Source organism: Aspergillus alliaceus, assembly GCF_009176365.1.
Source record: "Aspergillus alliaceus strain CBS 536.65 unplaced genomic scaffold BDW43scaffold_34, whole genome shotgun sequence".
Lineage (NCBI taxonomy): Eukaryota > Fungi > Ascomycota > Eurotiomycetes > Eurotiales > Aspergillaceae > Aspergillus > Aspergillus alliaceus.
This window is the reverse complement of record NW_022474717.1, coordinates 248,728-269,283: the sequence shown is the minus strand read 5'-3', so window position 1 is coordinate 269,283 and position 20,556 is coordinate 248,728. Positions and strand designations below refer to the sequence as shown.

The 20,556-nt window shown below is 46.1% G+C and overlaps 5 protein-coding genes across 5 annotated transcripts; all 5 read right to left on the bottom strand.

The window, feature by feature from the left end:
- Positions 1–243: 243 nt before the first annotated feature.
- BDW43DRAFT_313019 (uncharacterized protein) lies at positions 244–941 on the bottom strand (the record flags this gene model as incomplete). The annotated part of the gene is made up of 3 exons (XM_032047492.1): positions 244–478; positions 529–584; positions 888–941. 3 exons carry the CDS (start codon positions 939–941, stop codon positions 244–246), a joined length of 345 nt encoding a protein of 114 aa, XP_031898335.1.
- A 1,172-nt stretch (positions 942–2,113) lies between these two features.
- BDW43DRAFT_139354 (mitochondrial 54S ribosomal protein uL15m) lies at positions 2,114–3,488 on the bottom strand. Its single transcript, XM_032038293.1, has 2 exons — positions 3,008–3,488; positions 2,114–2,897 (listed from the first exon to the last, which is right to left on the bottom strand). The coding sequence occupies exons 1-2, from the start codon at positions 3,331–3,333 to the stop codon at positions 2,291–2,293; spliced, it is 933 nt and encodes a 310-aa protein (XP_031898334.1). The 5' UTR covers positions 3,334–3,488; the 3' UTR covers positions 2,114–2,290.
- A 673-nt stretch (positions 3,489–4,161) lies between these two features.
- BDW43DRAFT_301697 (putative mucin) lies at positions 4,162–6,151 on the bottom strand (the record flags this gene model as incomplete). Its single annotated transcript, XM_032045096.1, has 3 exons — positions 4,162–5,300; positions 5,355–5,625; positions 5,678–6,151. The coding sequence occupies 3 exons, from the start codon at positions 6,149–6,151 to the stop codon at positions 4,162–4,164; spliced, it is 1,884 nt and encodes a 627-aa protein (XP_031898333.1).
- A 2,569-nt stretch (positions 6,152–8,720) lies between these two features.
- On the bottom strand, positions 8,721–10,359 carry BDW43DRAFT_282442 (uncharacterized protein). The gene is made up of 2 exons (XM_032042627.1): positions 10,339–10,359; positions 8,721–10,225 (listed from the first exon to the last, which is right to left on the bottom strand). The coding sequence occupies exon 2, from the start codon at positions 9,814–9,816 to the stop codon at positions 9,451–9,453; it is 366 nt and encodes a 121-aa protein (XP_031898332.1). The 5' UTR covers positions 9,817–10,225; positions 10,339–10,359; the 3' UTR covers positions 8,721–9,450.
- Positions 10,360–18,682: 8,323 nt separating this feature from the next.
- BDW43DRAFT_138648 (major facilitator superfamily domain-containing protein) lies at positions 18,683–20,517 on the bottom strand. The gene is made up of 4 exons (XM_032038290.1): positions 19,974–20,517; positions 19,703–19,917; positions 19,470–19,646; positions 18,683–19,410 (listed from the first exon to the last, which is right to left on the bottom strand). Exons 1-4 carry the CDS (start codon positions 20,381–20,383, stop codon positions 18,737–18,739), a joined length of 1,476 nt encoding a protein of 491 aa, XP_031898331.1. The 5' UTR covers positions 20,384–20,517; the 3' UTR covers positions 18,683–18,736.
- Between the last annotated feature and the right edge of the window lie 39 nt (positions 20,518–20,556).

Sequence of the window (20,556 nt, the reverse complement as noted above, 5' to 3'; positions counted from 1 at the left end):
TTACTGACAAATTGTATTTAACTGATAAAATGTAGTCAAATTAAGGGAATGGCTGTGTTGTTGTCTATCACATGATGTTAGAAATTCCGCATGTACTATTGAGTTCTGAGTAGGGCTATGGCTAGCAGGAGCGTTATGTGTTCCTATTTTGGAAGATCCATGGCCATAGTCCGGGATTCCATTGTTTAGGCGACTTCAAGTTCGAATAAACTCGTCATTCCAATATTTTCGGCGCGGAAAAGTTCACGTCCTAACAAGTAGACTGGGGGGTAATCCCAGCGACTCAATCTCCGGCGGAATCTGTAGATTATTCTGCTCGGGCACCGTATCCATGATCTCCATGACGAGTAGGCTCTCTTCCCAAGGCATTTCGTGACTCTTTAGGAGGCCTTCACTGATGCATCGGGCGACCTCATCCGCGCCCAAGATGAACTGCAGGCCTTCCTCGTACGGTGTCACGGCAAAAGGCTCAGAAAGGCTGTGAAATTTTTTTTTTTTTTGAAGAAATCAAGCCTCCACAGGACATACTCCCTTCCATGGATCTTGATGGTGCCGTCAGAGCCTTCGATGCTCACCTGGGCGATCTATCCCTTGTTGGTCATGGTCGATAAGGTGGCATTGGCTACAGCGCGTATTTCACGTCCGCCCATCAGGAAATTCATTATGATAGTAGTGGTTTCGTCGATGACAGATACGGGACATGTCTTAATGGAAGAAGAAACCTGGGCTGGGCGACGATCCTCTTTTAGGGGAGCTAGAAGTATCCAATGTAGGGCCAAAACGCTAACTAACACGCGATCAGCCTTGACTTTTAAGCTAGTTGATGATAACCCTCACTCCAAGAGTGCCCCGCCAGCCAGCTCTTTCGTTTTCAGCCGACTACTCACAGCATGAAAGCCCTTGGTTGGCAGATACGTTAGTAACTTCGCCAGTCTCGCCATCTTGAAGCTAATTGCAGGTTTTGTTCACTGGCTTGTGGCCAGTACGTCCACCATCCCTCCATGAGGAATCGCTGCTTCCGCGTTGCAGTCTCGAACAGCTTCCTGGCTTGTGGAGCATTCGCAGTCAGGCTCTTCTGACAAACAACAGGATTTCCCGCTTCGAGTGCCAGCATAGTATCTGGGAAGTGATGGGAATGCGGGTTGGCGATGAAAACGACGTCGATGTAGTCACTGTTATCTAACTCAGAGTAACCGCTATATACCAGACAGTATTCAGGAGCTTCTGTTTTTTCAGGGAATTCCTCTGCCACATCTTTTGAACGCGAGGAAGTACACCGGCAAGCATGTGATGAGAGCAATCCGGATATCCCATAGCCATCTGATAGCGGATGTTTCTCGCAAGCGCTGGGTAGGTCGGTTAGGGACAGGCGTGCCTGTAGCGGAGGGAACAAAAAAAGGTACAGAAGGCAGGCATATCGTCCTGTTCCTACGATAACATGTTAACTTTCCCTCTTCCAGAATGAAAAGGTATCCAACAACCTAGAATGCCCCAGCGCAAGACATTCTCTCCATCCATCGCATCATTTCACGGATCGTTAACGATTTTCAGCATTTGAAAAGGGTAGTCGTCTTCCCCAAAGCGATGTATGTAAATATCCATTCTTATTCGGGTTCCAGAGGGGTTGTTCATCCATTATAATCTCCAGTCACCAGAACTTGGAGCCACGTCGCATGTGCACAACAAATCCTGAGTAATATCAGTATATCTACTAGAGGGCTCCTACCCTTTAATAGAATATGCGCAAGGTCATAACAGGCCAGATGGTCGGTCACGCGATCCTACTGTACCGCCGCAGTCCAACGTGAACATCGGTCAATGGTAACCACCAGGGGTTCTCCTCTTTCTTACCTGAGTACAATGATGGATTTTCCCTCTTCCTCCGTGCCAACACTACTCGGCATAGATTGTTGGTAAGAAGCCTCAAGGGTAACATCAGCCTAGATACCACAGTATGATCACGTGGGAGTAGTGACGCCCAAGGTGGACAGTGAGAAAGATGGCAATATTATAAAGTCAAAGAATCGTCCCGCAGTAAGCAGGTAGTTCCTGTTAGAGGAATGCTAAAATAGTTTCTCAATGGAGAGGAAAGAAGACCAAAATAAGTCCAACCTATTCACGTATCCAGAGTGCTTATTTATACAGGTAGCTTTCAAACCAATAAGTAGAATATCAATGGGAAAAAATACATAGTGCAGAGACAACAGATCGCTCAGTCATCATGCCCCGGACTGATTCATGGGTATGCTCACCGACCATCCCAAAGTACGCTGATCGGCCCACAAGCAAACTACCAAAGTCTGTTCTCAGGCAGGATCTTCTCCTTCTTGATACCAGCAGCAGTCTTCCTCTCAACCGGCGAGCGGAAGAACAGACTGGGTCCCTCCATAGGCTTCAACAAATGGCTCAAGTACCCTCTGTGGGCAGGATCACGGTAGTACTCAATATCCCTTCTCTTTGTCGGATCTGGCAGCCTATACTGGAAGCCCATCTCCTTCATAACAGTAGACTCGGTAAGGTCCTCCGCTCCCTCGGCCTTGTTCAAACCCTTGCTGCCACTCTCGTTCGTCCAAGCCATAGACACGAACGGGTGCATCTCACGGCGCATGATACGCGCGATCGCCGACTTAGTGTAGAATCGGGTGGTGACGGATCCACCGGCAGCCTCGACAGCAGCGATGGCGGTCGCTGAGGCGCGGGAAACGACGATGTGAATGGGTTGTTTGAGAACGGATTCACCGCCTCGGGCGAGAAGCTTCACGCCTTCTTTTGTCTGATGGATACAGCGTGACTGGGCGAGCTCACGGATGGTGATGGGGCGAGTTGGATCGATGCGGCCTTGATCGATCCACTCTTGGATGCGGTCGAGGTTAGCAGGAGCGAGGTCAAGGGAAAAGCTATGTTAAAACGAGATTAGCACACTGCGTGGCGCAAGATTGAATCCCTAGGCAAGGACGGCAACTTGCTAAATCCGAACAACCAGACGACAGAGCAGAAGGAAACATACACGTTGTTGAACCCCCTGTCACCATGAACAATGATCTCCGGCGTCTGACCACCATTGAACCCAGCCGGCACCTTTCCGTGCTGCTTCTGACCCTTATGACCCCTTCCGGAGGTTTTACCCTTCCCCGATGCTGGACCGCGACCTCTTCTGATCCGCTTGTTATATGCTCCGGTGTTATCGGAAAGCGAGGCAAGAATGTGAGCATTGCGGCTTTGTTGCTGGAGCTGGAGCTGAGGGAAAAGGAGGGAGAGGGATGTGATGGCGGAAATGGGCTTGGAAAGTGGGCGCTGCCACTGGGTGGGCAGTAATTGGAGCCGGGGTGGCATCGTGATTTGTGATGTTTGGTCGTTGAAAGGGAATGAACGGTTTTTGGCTTGAGATACAGACCCAAAGTTCTTTCGGATGATTGCCTGAGGTCTCCGGACGGAGATACGTCGGGCCGGGAAAGGGTCAAGCGCTCTATTTTCGTTCTTTTCACCAAACCTTTAGGCTATATTATAAAGATTGCCCAAATTTCATCTGTACATAAATAATATAGATAGACTTTTTTCTTGAACCCAGGAAGAATTTACGTTACAAGTGTTACAGTGGACGGATATTCCTCGCACCGCCTAAAGGCATATAATTGGCCAATCAATGCCTTCATGTTCAATTTATGGCAGAATAATTCTCAGAGAAGGCGGTGAACTACATTACAGTGATAGGTTTGTATTGATTCACGTAAAAGTTTTCATACATTTCTATCCCTTTCAAGTGAGTATCAACCTGATGAGGTTCTTCTTGAACGGGCCACCACTTGGGCGCCTAAACATGCAAATGCAAGTAGATGTTCGACATGAGTGTATGAACGGAGATAGCAACCAACAACGCCATTGCCATGATTCGTCCAGAACGAAAAGCAAATTTCCTTCCATGATCCATAGTGATTCCCGTAGGCTCTTCAATGCTGAAGCCGTCTATAATATTTAACGCCATAATAATGCAAGGTCGTTAGAAAAAGAGAAATAAAAAAAACGGAGAGGAGGCGTAGTAAGCTGTACAAGATAAAAGGTGAAAAGAACAGAAGGGCGGAAGGAAGAAAGAGCGAAGGCTGAGCACCTGTCGTATGGAGGTCATAATTCAATCGTAAAATGAAATGCTGATGTCAATCCACTTCAATAATGTGGAGTTGTATGGAAGGTAGGTTGAAGAAAGGGGCCCTGTGGCCAAGCCTCGTGGTGAAGGTAGGGCAGCAGTCCTGTCTTACGTTCTGCTGCTGTTTTGCCGAGAGGCTGATAATGCATATGCTCGAACGGGACAGTGCGCTGTTGTTGAAGAGAAGACGATGGTGGAGGGATCAACAGTGTGTTGAAGTTGCGAACAGGACGGTAGGGTGAATTCCGGTTTGCGAGGAAGAAGGAAGGAGAAAGATTAGTCTGTGGTGTATGGGTCGAATATGCCGAAATCGCCGGGGAAATGGTGGCCGAGGTCACGCCAAACGGACTATTATGCTGCCTTGAAGGGTCCGGCAGTGACACGGAAGGGTTGTACAGCCCATTCGTGACTGGAGGAACTTGAGTGGGTGGCAATTGAGATATCCAGTTGGAAGGATTATAGACTGAGTGCATTGCGCGACCAGCCACGGAGGGAAACGGAAGCACGGAGGTCGGAACGCCTGGGGCCAGGGTATGGGAAGACGATGGAAAGTTAGGTGGTGGCAATCGTGATACCGCCCCCGATACACCCATTTGAGAAGACGGTGCAGATGTTGCCGCCAAGACTGGAGGTAAAGTAGGAACACCGGTCAGGGCCGCTGGTGGAAGTGTCGATACAGATGCAGGCATCGTATTTGGCATTGCCACTCTTTTCGCTGGCTGGTCTTCGACGTACTCATCACGAGTCCGTTTCTTCGAACTCATCAGCGGGAATTCCTTGCCAAGCTGAGGTGGTGGTACATATGGCGGCGCGTTCGATGGTAAACTCCAGTTCTGAGTACGAAGAACATCCGAATTGGGAGGGGAAGGCAATTTTGGCGAAGGCGATACATGCAGCTGAGTTGGCCCCAGGTTAGGCGAAACACGAAGCGCGGGCGTTGAAGACTCTAGTTCCTTCGGCTCTGGCGCCAAAGCTGCCTTGTTGAAAAAGTCGGCAAAAAGACCAAGTTTCGAATGCCATCGACTCCATTCCTCCTCGGAAACAAAGAGGTTGTATCGCACATTGCTGAGGAATTCCACCTCCATAACGTGGATTTCCTGCACAGAAATCCCTGAAACTTCGGCCCATGTCTTATTGGTGTAAGTGTTATCGTCGAGAACTAGAACCTAGTCAGTTTACCTTCTCGACAACCTCTGGGGACATTCAAACCAACATTTATTGCCCAACATGAGAGCAATTGTCATCAGCCTATACTCGCTACCCTTCTTTCCCCGAACTCGGTGATTAAACTTCTTCAATCGGTAAACGAACAAAAGCGCCAACAAAATGACATTCTGGCTGACTTGTGTAGTCGAGAGGATGTTGGTCACCCATTTTAGGAACCCAGCGGAGGGGATCGCTTCGGGAGCGATGTAAAGAGGATTTTTTCTTTCTTCAATGTCATTCAACTTGGCCGTCGTTTCGAACCAAAATAAGCAGGTCATCTGTTCAGATTAGTATCCAAGGCCTGTAAATGCAGGAATGTGAATTCTATACCTGAGCAGCAAAATCTGCCAGATTGCCTTTGCTATTGTTGATAGATGACGGTATCTGCAGATAAGAAGCTACCGACTTCGAACTTCCTTTTTTCTGACAATCTGGCTCAGAGGGAGCGTCCTGGAGCGAAGGTTGGTTCCGCGGCTTAGACTGGGGCACAGTGGTAGAAGCATAGTGGTCCGACGTCATGCGCGTATAGTTCGGGCCTTTGGCATAGGGAGGAAGCGTGATTCCGCCAAATTTACCGCCATAGCCAGAGGGTGGTATGCTATTGTACGCAACGCCGGCCATGTCGTTTGGGGGAGTAGGTAGACCGTCCCTGAACGGAGCGGTCCAGTGGTGGTCAGCGTTCTCCAGAACGAGCTGCCGTCTTTTTGCTGTAGAATCGTCCGTCCGCGAATAGAGAGGTATGGTGGGGGTAAACGGATGTGGGACAGAGGGATACGGCTGTGTCGAGAACACTGGGAGAGACATAAGGATATTGGAAAATCGAGTAGTGCGGTAGAACTGTATTTAACAGCTTCTCATGGGACTCCCATTGGTATCAAGAGCGGGTTATTAAACTGCTGTGTTGAATATCACTGTTGCCAAGAGTCGTTCCCTTTTGTATCGCCAGACTGTCTAGAAAGATATATCGGCGGTGGTAGACCACGGGGAATTGCACGAGAGTATGTTGAACACTAGTGAGGAGGATGGAGGGAACCTTTATTCATATCACAAAAAAAGGGAAAAAAGGAAAAAGGGCTGTCAAGGTCTTAGTAGGATAGCAACAGTAGCGACCCAGTGAATGTTGATCGTGCCTTGGTTGATGGAATGAAGGCACTGAAGGGGGTGGAGGAAGATTAATTGAAGGAAGGCCAGACCAAGTGTAAGCAATTCTTAATATGGTATACAGTCAGAGTGATGTGAATTGGTATAGAATGGAAGGTGAGAACTGAGATATACTTGGATCTTTAGAAGTTGCAAGTACATCCAGTTATAGTAAAACCATATATCCAGTCACAAAATAAGAAAAGTAATATAAAAGGGAAGGCCAAAGAATTAAAAAGCCAAAAAAGCCCCATCTATGGAATCAAACCATATAAAAAAAAAATAATTAATTAAAAAGAAAAAAAGAATTTAAATTGAATGAAGGCGAAAAATAAAGACTAAAATAAAATAAAATAACTATGGAAAAGGAAGGGAAGTTCTATTTTTTTAAAATAAAAAATAAAAATAAAAAAAAGAGAAATGAAAAATGAAAAATGAAAAAGAAAAAAAAAGTAGTAATAATGAAGGATGAAGTCAAGACATCATCCTCAATCCAACAAATAATAACTAAACCTCATACATCTCCGCTAGATGAGCCAGGGTAGGTCCTTAGGCCTGGTCCGGAGAAGTGCAATGACCATACAGGATAGACAAAGTTTGACCCGGACGCAGGTCCAGAGGGCTGATCCTCCTTTCTGGACTCGTTTGGGTCGGTTCCGGTTTGGTCACCCAGGTTTGATTGTCTCTGCGTTGTCTTGAAGTGAATTGAAATACTGGTTGATGTCAGAGCCACGGGGGGTGTTAAAGCAAGTGGATGCATGCTACGGAATAGCGGAAGGGTAACTAACTGAACAGGGTCAGTCAGCAGCCCCCAGACCTGTCTCAATCCAGGTTAGTGAAGAGAAGAAAAAAGACCTTTGGCCCACTAGTAAGTTCGGTTCTACTGGTCACGGTTCTAACCGAAATGGGAAGGGAAGGAAGGGAGAGGGGGAAGAGGGGAGTGGAAATTCGGACATGACCTCGTCGTGGTGATGAGTGAACATCACCATCTCTTGACTTTCAGTTACAGTAGACTACATCTGTAGGAGAAGAAGGACCCATATCAGATCCAATAATAAGTCGGGCTTAGCGTCACATTGCAACCGTCCCTGTGGTCGCCTACTGTGCCGCCTTCCTTCTGGGCTCTAGGCTCCTTTTTTTTCCCTTTTCCTTTCTTTTTCCTTTTAATTTTTTTACACAACAACGGTAGAGAGGGGGGGGGGAAATGGAGCTGACTAAAAAAATAATAAAGAGTTCTAAGGACAAAAGGGATCCATTTCTCAGCAGCCTCGGGAGGCACGGGTGAAGAGTGGACGAAGGGGGTTTGTGCACTCTCTCTATGTGTGGTTGATCGCCAATTCTAGTTTACCCAGGCAGAAGGCAAAATGAGAAATTGGATGGGGTTGGGTACGGAAGAATATTCACGAGTAATGGTACTTTTCGGTGTAATCATCAATTACAGTAGTCTTACGGTTTGGTACTTGAGTTTAGGAAGAAAGCCTACTAACCACCCACTGGGGATGGCCCAAAGTGAAGGCGGGGAGAGTCTGCGCGGGAAATGTGTACTGTTATTGAAACTGGCCCAAAAAGACTGGTCGCCAAACTGGACTACTGTGTATCTAATTACGAGGTATCCGTAACCGATGGAAGTCTGGATGGGATACTACTGAACATGGTTTAGTGTAAGGCAAAAAGTAAAAGAGAAATGAGAAAAGAGAAAATTCTAGGTCAATCGGGAAGCCAACTCGGTAGTACTCCCTTCGCACCTATGGATGGCAAGGATACTGGATCGGGTTGTCATGGCGAGGCAAAATATGTACGAGAGGTACGGTTTCCATGATTACCTACACTACCTCTGCATTAGGTATGCACCACCTGGCATGAAAGAGGAACTTAGCTAGATAACTCCTCGATAGATTCACTAAGCTAAAATAGGTTTAGATTCCCAGTGGGCATGGTGAGAATAAATGGAATTAACGAATGAAAGTTTGGAAAAATTCCTAGCCAACACGACTTATCCACTGGTACTTGTAAGAATGAGAGAGGGACCACTGGAGAATAGGCAGTTGCGCTGAGCGTAGCAAAAGTATGTGTTCTGGGTGCGTATGGAGGGATGGATAAGTGCACAAGGGGACCCAGAAGGGAGGCGTAATGAATTTGAACCAACCAATCAACCGTCCCACCTTGGGAATAGATGACTCCAGCAGACTGCAGTCCAATCGCTGCTTTCAGCTTCCGTGACCTAACCTTCCCACATATTTTACTTTCGATTTATTTTATTTGATTTTATTTTTATTATTTTTCAATTTATATTTTTATTCGACCTCTTCACTTTCCCACTTTTGTCTTGGAAAAATAGGGCTGCTGGGGACAGACAGGCGCAGCCCGCGGGACCATCACCGCCCGACTCACTCAGCAACAACCATAAGCGCCCCTCCCCTTGTGACTCCTACTGGTAATGGTGGCACCTACCCCCTAACAAGCCCACTGTCCGAGTCAATGATGGTTAGGTGATTGATTATCTTAAACTCCGTCTGCCGACGAATCCGCTTCCAACTCGTCATTCACCCAATCCAACAAACAGCTGCGCCTTACCAGGTTTCTTCTGTTCCGTACCGTCTGACTCCGCCCAGTCGTAATGTTCCGTCTACGTACGGAGTATAATCCGAACCATGAATAGATAATTACCTATTCTGTGTCATTCTACGCGCACAAAGGCTGCAATTCAAATTAATCCGCCACTTGTTATGGCACTACTACCTTACTGGTGTTGATCCGGTTCGAGATGATAGGGCGCCAATAATTAAACGGTAGTAGGAGTAGAAGAGAAGGAAAAATGAAAATAGGAGAACCCACACACACATTCAAGGACCCATGACGGCGAAGACTCACAGTGTCCTGTCAGCTGCTCGTGTACGTCAATAAAATATGATCCTTTTAGGGGCTTGCCCCGAAAGAGACGTTCCCAGTCCCATGGTTTAATACTACAACTCATTATTGTCACATTGCGCAGCAGCAATGGAGCTTTGATCTAAGACAGCATTTATCACCACTACCAAGTCCCTCGCATTGGTAAGGGCGCTAAACAGAATAGGATAGCACGATTCAGGCTTTAGGAGGGAAGAAAAGAAAAAGCGAAGGATAAAAAAAAAGAAAGAAAATAAAAGAGGCAGCACAATGTAAGTTTCAACCCCTGACTCGTGCTTTGAGACAGAGCAGAAAGTTAGAGTGAGGCAGAAACTAAGTGCTTTTGTAGTGGTACACTGTACGAAGCGCGGAGTAGTGGGTGGTGTTCCAGGTGACATACGATATGCAATAGTTTCCACATACACCAGTGCGCCTCTAGACATCCTACTTGATTCTTTTTTGTTTGCGTTTACTTAAGCGTTCGCACGGAGTACAAGTCTAGTCTTCCTTGCCTCAGGTCCTCAACACATACCGTTATTGGCGATAATAGTAAGCCTTGGCCAAAAGACATACATTGTTTGCTCCAGGGCGGTAGCCACTTTTGCTGAGGCGCGAACTTAACTACATACCTAGAATTGGTCATTTCTGGCCGTCTTTTCTGCGTTCGGTCAACAAAATCGTCAAGACGATCGTCGGTAGTGTAGTAGGGAGTACTTGCAACGTAGGTACATGATGTCGAGAGTATCAAATCCCGTCCAACTTTGCTCTTTCACTCCTAAGCCCGAAGGTTCGTTACTAAGACTATAGAGCGTCAGGATGGATTTATCTTCAATGTGGTACCAAATTTCTTAGGTGCGTACCGGTCGGACGACTTTCCTGTGTACAGACTAAACGAAGTACCATCGATTTCTGTACATAAACAGCGACAACTAAGTTCAGGGGATAGCCAAACGCTAATAGTTCAGGTATGGCTTCTGACAGTTCAATAACCGATGGAGCAGATCAATGCATTCCACAACGATATACATCAATGCGACGTCTCTATTCGCCCAAAGAGCGGCAGAACTATTTAGTGCCTCCTCAGATCCCGCCCTCCTTCGAAATTTGGAAAAGGGAAAAAAGAAAAATGTAACAAGGAAAACAAATCAAATAAATAGAAGAGAATAAAGAAAAAGTCCGGGAGAGATGTCATGGTCCTACTACGAGATACTAACAGTACTAGGGACTAATTCGGGTGTGGATAAATGTAGTATGTATGTGCGGAATACTTCCAAGTTGACGAGTTTTTCTGTAGGTCTTTCCGTCAAGTATTATTTCGCTTGGAAACCTGTAAGAGACTGGAACCGGTCTCAGTCCCATCCGAAGCCCTTGGCCTTTCAGCTTCTTCGATTCATTGAATTATGCTTCCCAACCTATCTTGATGTACCCTGCTTGCGGATTTCGCCTACTTCACTAGCAAAACGTAGTGACGCAAAATCCTCTCAGTTATGGAACGCTACTGGAACGGAAGATATCCGTTTTGGGTGATTAACATTCGAGCTCGTCCAACTTTCTTCAAGTCACCGTCACCGAACAATACAAATTAGTGTTGATAACTAGTGGTTTGTTACCGTTGTCAGGTCCTTGAGACCAGGACGGAGCATCATTGTTCATGCTGAGTTCCATCGTTTGGCTACTAACTAATCAGATGAATGAGATTAATTGAACGATAATTTAATAGTCTAACCAACACCCCAAACTGAAAAAAGGAAAAAGAAAAAAGAGAACCAAAAGCAAAAAAAGTAATAATAAAATAAGATAAAATAAAAAGCCAGAGCCCTTAGATACAGTGAGGTCAACGCACTGCATCAGATGAAGAGACTGATAACATCTATTTGGAACCATCGGTCATACTACTAGTAGTAGGTATGGGGCGGTAATAGTTTTTCGTTTTTTCACCCTCGGGGAGATTTCTCTTTTCTTACCTATTCCCTCTCTTTAGTTCTTTAACCTTTTTCTTCTTCCTTACAAATCAGTTAGGTCTTGAATCCTGCAAAAAACGGTCCGATCCAAAAGTGCGTAACCTCCTTGGCTATTCTGCCAACTGGTATCAATCTGTGTTTCTACTAGTTGATAGGAGAACGGAGTAGAGAACCATTAGTAAACCACAAATCAGAACGCCGAGCCCATATTTCCCCAGTACTGTGGGCTTGTTCTGGGCCACCGCCCCGGTGTAATAAAATTACCAATACCACCACATTGGACACAGGCGGTGTTCCAGAACTCCAGAAGGATGTGAATATCAAAGTGGAGCAGCTGAGCAGATTGGCATTTATTATCGTCATCAACATCATAAGTGAAGTTTGAACTTTCCCGTGGTCCGTTGAGATCCATCTTGCTGGATGGAGCCTGGACGTGCATCCTTGGATCGTTTGTCATCTGAGCACCGTATGCGATACGAGATGAACAATAGCTGTCGTGACGCGGCGATCAAGACGCGCTTGGGGTTTCAAACTTCAGTCTCGTGTCTTGCATAGAAGAAAAGCCTAGCAAAGCCTAGCGGAGACGCGGTATCTGAATGGAACCTTTCTTATGCAGTTCTCTTGGGATGGAGCTTTGCCGCTTCAACCAACTTCTCTGGTATTGAGCCTCTGTCTCTCTCGGTTTTCTTATTTTTTCCTTTTTCTTTTTTTTAAGCCCCCTCATTTAATCCTCCTCATCTTTTAAGAGATCGGCTCTGTACGGGCCATTTTAATTGTTGCCAAACCGACCACTACGCAGAACCAATAATTAATAGTTATCCCGAATTTTTGTCGCCATCATTTGGCTTTTTCTCCGGACCTTTCGGGCCAAGAGTTAAATGGGGAAAATTTCTATTGACTACCTTATTAGGTATGATAAACTATTGATAACGTATGTTAGGTATCGTCACACTGGCACCAAAGAAGCGGCTCCTCCCACCCCCCCAAAAAAAAGAATGATCATAAGTTTTTAAAAATAAAAATAATAAAATATATTGAAATTGAAAGAAAAGACAAGAGAAAAAGAAGGTCAAACCCTTGTCCAACAACGGATCAACTTGCTTGTGCCACAACATTGACCGAGGCTTCATGGTCCAAATATTTTGTCACCGCCACTACTGAAGAACGTAACCTATACGACAACCATCATCTATTTAGCATTAATGGATCAAACTGGTTATGGGACCGAACATGCGAGTAGTACACCATCGTCGCCATGGCTATCGTGCCACCACCAGACCACAAGGTCGTCACCTCGTCTGAAGACTACAACTCAACAAGGGAATGGGAAAAGAAAAAAAGAAAAATAAGAAATTCAAATTTTACAACATGTTTCTTGCCTTGATCTCATGGGATTAAACCCTCCCTATCAGCGATGAGGAAATGAAAGCATGCCGACCATCCTAGAAACGAATAGGGGTCCCTTTCAGCATTCCTTCACTAATGATCTTCTTTTGGCTATCTTATGGAGTACTCAAGTACATACATTATCCATAGTATTCCTAGTATGCAGCAGCCTAAGCATTGATTCTCCAATGAGCTTGGAGTGGTAACCTCCTCATCTTGAGAATCCAACCCAACTTCGGGGCATGTCCGCCCGTAGCCATGACTACTCCTCTCCTAGGCGCAGGAATGGTGTGGATTATCCCCTGCTCGAACATCTTAACACTCAACCTTACGGAAGACATGATGATGTCTAACTTTCGAAACTGATCGAGTGGCCCAGGCTCGAACTAACACCACTCCCCAGCATGTGTTGGAACTCGGAAAGTATCTAGGTGCGAGTGAGCAGATCGTCACTCGAAGTCATGTTCATCCAAGAATTCCGTACCGCAAGGCTCGTTCCAGATCTCGCACAATCCACTCCTTGATGATAGTCACTTTCCTTCTCATTTTACGATATTTTGTTCGTGTCCATCGGATTTAATTAACTCAATGTCTTCCACCCCGTCTGCAGCATAGCCTACTGCGAGATTGGAAATGACGCTTGCCGGAGAATTTCTTATCCTTTTTTTATTTACCCCATCACGACGCCGTCTTGAATGCGGTGCCTTAGTTGCGCATGAATTGTCATAATCCTCAGCATGCATCTCCAGCACTTTGGCCTTCAACTGATCGCATCACCAGACTTTTCGACATGATTTGAGATAAGCCCATGCTACGCAAGGACCATAGTTGTCCCTCATACCCTTTCATCGGAGAAGGGATAGGTTGCCTATTCTTCCTACCTCGAGGCCTTTCCAGGCTCCTTGCATTTGTTTAATCCTTGCGGGTCGATACTCACTCCATTAACGTATTATACTCCTCGAATCGTTATTATTATTATTATAAACTGGGAGAAGGATACTCAAACAACATCGTGGTGGAGGACGGGCTCGATACATCACACTCATTTCGTGCTAAGTCATGCAAGTTTATATTGCAGTTTAGCATCACCCACCTGGTTTGGTGGTTCGGTTGAGACACCTGTGGTCAAATTTTACGAATGCGAATAGAGTAAGTAGCCTTGCGCTGTTACTACTACGACGGCCTCTGCACGTAGCATGTCTGCGCCTTTGCATAACCCCGGAAACTGTAGTGGAGAGGTATCCCCTTGAGGTCAGGAGATAACAATTCGGCCCGGCTTCGATGTTGAACAAGGATTGCTTGCGTGTTGACAGTCATGTTCAATTCCATCCCAGTGTAAGACGTCCCCGTTTAATATGTGTTGAAGGCACGGACTTCGATTGCAACGGTGGGGATCGAAGCAAAGACGATATTTCCGATGCTCCGAGCATGCCCTAAAGTATATCCGAATTTCGTAATGGTGATGTTCAAATGGATTAATTTGGCTTTTTTTCCCTTTTAATTTTTGTTTTCTTTTTCTTGTTCCCATTAATCTGCATTCTGGAACCGAGGATGATCTTGAGTTCCGAGACCGGGAAGAGAAGAGGCTTGTCGCAATGTATCAATCAAGAAAGGATGATTCGATGACTGACAATGATCATATCAGTGTTACGTCTTTGGACACGATAGATGGGATATTTCTAGAGAACTTCCTCGTAAGTCAGCAGTATTCGCAATCCCACGATATCCACATACGGGTATGAAAGCATTCTGGCCGGGGCTTCAAGTCTCAGATCGGCTCCACGCTTTGTTTCTCTTTCTGTTCAATTTTTACTTTTTTTTCGTGTTCCTTGGTTTATTTTTAATTTTTTTATTTTTTCCCTTCCCTCTTCTCTCTTTTACGTTCCATCTTCGTCCCACTTCTTAACGTTCACTAAAGTTGTCGATAACATACCTTTACCTGACCGGGGCCCAGACACAAATGGAGGTACTACTCAATCATTGCAGCGTGAAACTTCCCCGCCGCCCGACCAGTCACATCGCAGGTTTTCAATTGGAAATGAATGGAATACCTATTACTTATTACAGTACTATGTATACCGAGCCATACCTAAATACAGGCTCCTCCCTCGAATATTCTAACGGTATCCATCTTGATCATTACGAGTCTTGTCTCACCTCTCAATCCATAACAACTGGCATTCAAGAACGAACCCGAATTTAGCAATAGGCCGTTCAAAGCCTCTTACAGTCGGTCTCCATAATTAAGTCTTCCAACTCACGCCACAGCTAAAACTGAGGTAATCGTGTATGTCAACAAACTACGTAACAGGCCACAGCAGGAATCCTAAGTAGAACCTTGATCATCAACTGAAGCCGCTGGGATCCGGCGACCAACGTCGTCGTCACATTACACAGCGGCAGTGGAGTTGTTTGGCAGGAAGTACTCCGTACAAGCTTGACATTTGGACTTGCCTTGTTGGTAATTTACTGGTGTAATTTCCCGCAGTCATTAAAGCCACGCATTGATGGACTATCACCGCCACTCTGAAGGAGTACAACATTGAATACACGTTTGAGGTACTAAAATAATGTGGGTGATGACCGGTTGGTTCCCCCGTAGATTATCTTAGTGAAACTAACAAAAGAGCATTTGAGTGGTTTTCCTTTTCTTTTCTTCTCTTTTTCCCTTGGGGTATGCATAAATAGTTCAATACATATATTACCCTTGTTAAGAAAAATTGGGGTAGTTTCTGATTGTTGATAGGCTGCAAGGTGATCGACTACATTAGTAGATATACCTTGAGTACAACTTCTATAAAGTCTTTCCAGGTTAATTAATTTATTATGAACAGCTAGGCATCGATGTTACTATTAAATTAATTTATAATTTATAATTTGATATTACTGATTACTCTGTCTGACGTATATCATCTACCTTACCTATATATAATAAGTCACACTCATCGAAGCACCAGACAAACCCTTTCCTAGTCTCCTGCGCGATCCTTATGCCGGCTTTCCCCTCGTTTCTTTTTGCGTTAGAACTACAACAGTCAACCTAAGACCCGGACTAAAACAATAGCCACACCTGACCTCATCCTTTATTTGGGTTTCTTAGGTCGCTAGAAAATGTTCAGTCGAGAGCTTAAGAAAGCAGTAACATAGATCACTGTTATAACCTGCTCTGGCAACTATAGAGTCGGTTTATCAGCTAAGCTGTACCCACTCTTTTTTTTCTAGGAGTATCTCCGAGATCATCCCCATCATACTCTTGTTTTCGAACCCCGCTCCCCATTATTTGTTTAATCCAGGGCATTATCACATTCTCCAGTCACACGTAGAAGTATTCAGGGTTTGCGTGGGCTATTCTTCTCGGACTCAATTGGTAGCATAAGCACGTCCTCGAGCCCATTTTGGTCAGGAGTGCCGTAGGTTTGTCACCGATAAACAAAGGTCCGGAACTTTAGCTTGTAGGAATCATCTCGTTCATATCAATTAATCACTTCTTTCTGTGGTCATTCACCATTGCGAATGACTCTTTCCGATTCCCCGCGCCGGGACCATAATCCAATATTGCCTGATCGGGACTAGCGCACTCTGTGTCTGACTTAAAAGATTAAAGCCTTCGCTTTGTTCATTCACTCATTGTTGTGGTTAGGCCCGCGTGTACATCGAGTCTATCAATTGATGGGCGCTTTTCTTACATCTGTGAGAATTTTTTAGTTTTTTTTATCTTTTCTTTGTTTTTGCTTTTTTTTTTTTTTTGTCTTTTTTTTTTTTTTTTTTTTTTTTTTTTTTTTTTTTTTTTTTTTTTTTGTCTTTCTTAGGCTTGTCGATCAAAGGGTTGGTTGTGAGTTACCCATTGTCTTGCATGTGGCTTACTCAGTCTTTAGATAGATATATTTGGCATGTACAGCAGTGTCATCATCGCAGCCGGTACAGATAGTGGTGCAAGGCATGCGCATTGTAAGCAAGCAGGAAAAGACCATTACTGAAGCCACTTTGCATACATGCACCATATCCTTTAACTTTATTGTATCAAGAACAAGTGATACAAGCTGACACCCATCCCACTACTACCCTTTCTGACCGTCAAGTGAACACTTCCCCATCCTAGACAAAGCCACAAGCATTCGGAAAAAGCGACATAATCACTACTGCAAGCCACGTACAGTGCCTCTGAGCTCATGAAAGGAACTGATGTTCCAGTGGTGAGGCCATGACATACCATAAGCCCTATGGTCTCGCACAAATCGGGCTATCCCAAAGCAGACGTCATACCAAGAACGTTGAGATTGCATTAACCAGAGAAGACCACCTTTCATCTGATCTCAGAAGCATAAAAGCTTACCTACAACGTTAGATGCCGTACCACCAACCCATCCCAGAGACCCAACAAGGCATCTGCGACCCAGGCGCCTGATCACATTTCATACCTGATCAGGCCTTGAGCTCTGGGAAAAACGCCTCAGCTGCATCCCAATTCCAAACTGACCCAGGGTGTTTAGCTGGGTACTCCACGAAAAAAACCGCGACGATGGGCCTTCCGTAATCATCCGCTTATGGGTTTGTCGACTGTGTTGGTGTCCAGGTTGCTTTTTTTGGTGGGGGGGTCGTACAGCATTGCAAACCGGGCTACTTCCCACTTCTTGTCTACAACCATAAGCAGACCACCTTCCTGTCCTGATATAGTTGGACCAGCTTACTGGAAAACAATGTCCAGCCGCACTTGGCCAAGAGTACAGACGCCTTGCCTTATCGCCGTCCCCCATGAAATATCTGCAGCCCGGTCACACAGCCGAGACTCGCCTGGCTGAAGCTTCGAATGGAGGTCGACGGGCCGCTTTCCACACTGTTCATGGACCTGCATCAACATGGTAGACGACATACGACTCTGGAAGGTTGGATTGGAAGGCAATCACGTAGCATCATCTCATTGTCGACTGCGTCCCAGCTCTATGCCGTCTGGTCTGAGTTTGCGTCCTTAGGGATTCACCCAAAGCCCGAGTAACGGTGTACGCGGTGCATGGTTAGCCAGGAATATGGCCCTCTGGAACACGTATACGGTGTACACCATATACCCTGCGCGAGTTCGATATCTGTGGTGTCGAAAAGGTAAACAACCTACCCTCCCATACAACAGTACCTTTGCACACCTCACCACATAGCAATTAGGTCTAAGTAGGTATAGAAACCTAGAACCCCATCTCACAAACCAAAACGCATAACAACGTAAGCCATAGCACTCCGTACACACCCCCAGAAACCCCAGGTTTTGCCCAACTGAATTCAAGCTAGGCCCTAAATGCAATCGCCCATACTCCGCAAAGAGATCCAACAAGGCAGCTACCGTCAGCAACGGATCAAACCTATCACAATCCTAACCTCAGATTACCTATTTATCCCCCACCATATCCATCGCCACTATACCGTTCCCCTTGCACTATATAAAGATACACGCCAACCAACCACACCCCCCAAACAATCTTAGATAAAATAAAACCTGTAGAATTTACACATACGTATATACATATAATATACATACCCAGCCTGCAAGCTCCCATTAAATTACGGATCTAATTAGATATACACATACTGAGAACAGTACATATGTACGTTCATACATGCATTTATACATGGGTATGCATCGGTATACAGGTCCGCTATTTAATGGGTCATATTCCAGGGTAGGGTTCCTTGTTTTGGGTTGTATGGGTGGTTATTGTATGCGAGGGGGTATGAGGTTTGTAGATGATTGATTGGATGATGAGATTCGTGGTGTGGGGTGTGGGAGGGATGAATGTATGAAGGTAGGTAGATAGGGACTGGGGTTTGAGGATAGAGACTGGTGGATATGGCTGCTCTGTTTCGGAGGAAGGGTGTGATAGCTCTGTGATTTTTGAAAAGGTTTAGTTGATAATGTTACCGTATGGGTAGAAATTTATTTTTAATATACATACTGGTTGATATTGGCTCTATTTTTTGATCTATATATCTGTCTATGGTATGGATTGACTGGGGGTTACATATCCCATTACACCTTACTCGCTACCGTGACCTCTGTCGCATGCAGCGGATCATCAGGATGATCATCTGTCTCATCTGTCTCACGAACAGGCCTGACATCCTCATCTACGACATCCTCCACCGGCTCCGGAAGCCGTCCAATAACGCCCCTCAGGGTGTCCCTGTGATCTAAGTATGCAACAAGGCCAATGAAGGGAATGGTCAGCGCGCCCGTAACCAAGCTGGCGATGTATCCCTTCTCGAAATGCGGCGCATCGGTGACCGGATAGAATATCAACGGCCACCAAGTGACGAAAGCAAAGTCGAACGAGTTCATGAACCCCGTCGTGATGGCTCGCAGCTGCAGATCGTGGCCTGTTACGTCCGCCATCCATGAGTACCAGAGGGCCTGCGGCGCGTAGGTCGTGCCGAGCAGGTAGAAGGCGAAGAAGTGGCCTACGTCGGCGCTGGGGTTGGCTACTAGGACAGCGCTGCCGATGACGAAGGTGAGTCCAATTGCGATGGAGCATTCCCAGCGGGATTGGAGCTTGTCCGAGAGGAGGGAGTAGAAGATCGTTCCGACTATGGCGGTTGCGTAGATGCCTGTTGGGTAGTTATTTTGTTGGATAGTTGTGTAGCCTCGTGAGGCCATCCAGAGGGCCATGACGTTGTTGTTTAGGGATTGGACGCAGAGGGAGTAGACTTGGGGCTAGTTAGATGTGGGGGGAGAGGAGAGGAAAACGGAAGGGATAGATGCTCACGCATGAAGATGAGAGGTAAGAGATAGAATTGCCAGCTAAGCAAGACTCGTTTTAGGACAGTGCCATCCCACGTCTGCTTGGGTGATCGTCCCAGTCGGCGTGCGGCGTGCTCTTTCTCCGCGTGGTTAAGATACCATGCGGCGCGATGTACCGGAAGGTCGGGGATGAAAAACCATCCTAGCAGCTCCAATATCAGGATTTGAAGTGTTCAATTAGTTGATCAGGGGAAGTACCGAATAGAGCGACTGGAATCGTCATCACCGAGACGATGATAAAGATCCATCGCCACGCGGGCAACCCGCCCTTCCCAGCCAATGCTTTCAGCAGCCCAGCTTGAATCCATCCGCCGGCCATACTGCCGATATGGCCGAAGCAGCAAAAGACGGCCGCTCGAGTGCCAAGCTCGGACTTGCGATACCATGATCCCAAGATGAAGTGTGCACCTACACTGCCAGCATGTCAGACGCAAGGGAGGAATACACATCATTTAGAATGACCACTCACTAGGCGATCGCCGAGAAGCCACCCTCAATGGCATTCAGCAGAATAACCTGCCATGCATGAGTCATTTTGTACGTGATGAGGGTGAGAACACTCCACGTGAGGTTGGCTGCGACGAAAACATATTTGGGTCGCACAACAGTCAACAGACTCGTCCCGGGAATTTGGCAGACAGCGTAGACGACCAGGTAGGCGGTATTCATGTAGTTGTAGTCTCTGCCTTGGAAGTTCAGAGCCTCGCGCATGCCACTGATATACGCCGATGAGTAGCTGGCTCGCGTTACGCCGAAGAGGAACCAGATGAGGGAAAAATATGGGAGCAGAGTGAGATCTAGTTTTGAAAGTAGGGCTCGATCCATCGGCTCTTTCCCCCAGAGGATCGTCGCGATTTTATTCACGGTCGGACGAGCCATGGCGGTAATTATTGCTTCGCTTCCCCTTTCATCTGTCAGGGAAGGAAGCTGTCCCTGTATCAGCCATAAGGTCGGCCGGGAATGGCCTTTAAAGGGTCGGGAAGTGATCACGCAAAATGAGGGGAATCCGGCGACTTATCTCCGGGACCGTTATGTAGAAATGATAGGCGGAA

Bases quoted from the DNA above. Each gene is read 5' to 3' on its own strand.
- BDW43DRAFT_139354 (XM_032038293.1), bottom strand. From the start codon at position 3,333: ATGCCACCCCGGCTCCAATTACTGCCCACCCAGTGGCAGCGCCCACTT. The intron at 2,898-3,007 runs GTATGTTTCCTT...GTTTTAACATAG, and splicing joins GACAGGGGGTTCAACAACGT to CTTTTCCCTTGACCTCGCTC.
- BDW43DRAFT_282442 (XM_032042627.1), bottom strand. From the start codon at position 9,816: ATGTCTAGAGGCGCACTGGTGTATGTGGAAACTATTGCATATCGTATG.
- BDW43DRAFT_138648 (XM_032038290.1), bottom strand. From the start codon at position 20,383: ATGGCTCGTCCGACCGTGAATAAAATCGCGACGATCCTCTGGGGGAAA. The intron at 19,647-19,702 runs GTACTTCCCCTG...TGGAGCTGCTAG, and splicing joins GATTCCAGTCGCTCTATTCG to GATGGTTTTTCATCCCCGAC. The intron at 19,411-19,469 runs GTGAGCATCTAT...ACTAGCCCCAAG, and splicing joins CTTACCTCTCATCTTCATGC to TCTACTCCCTCTGCGTCCAA.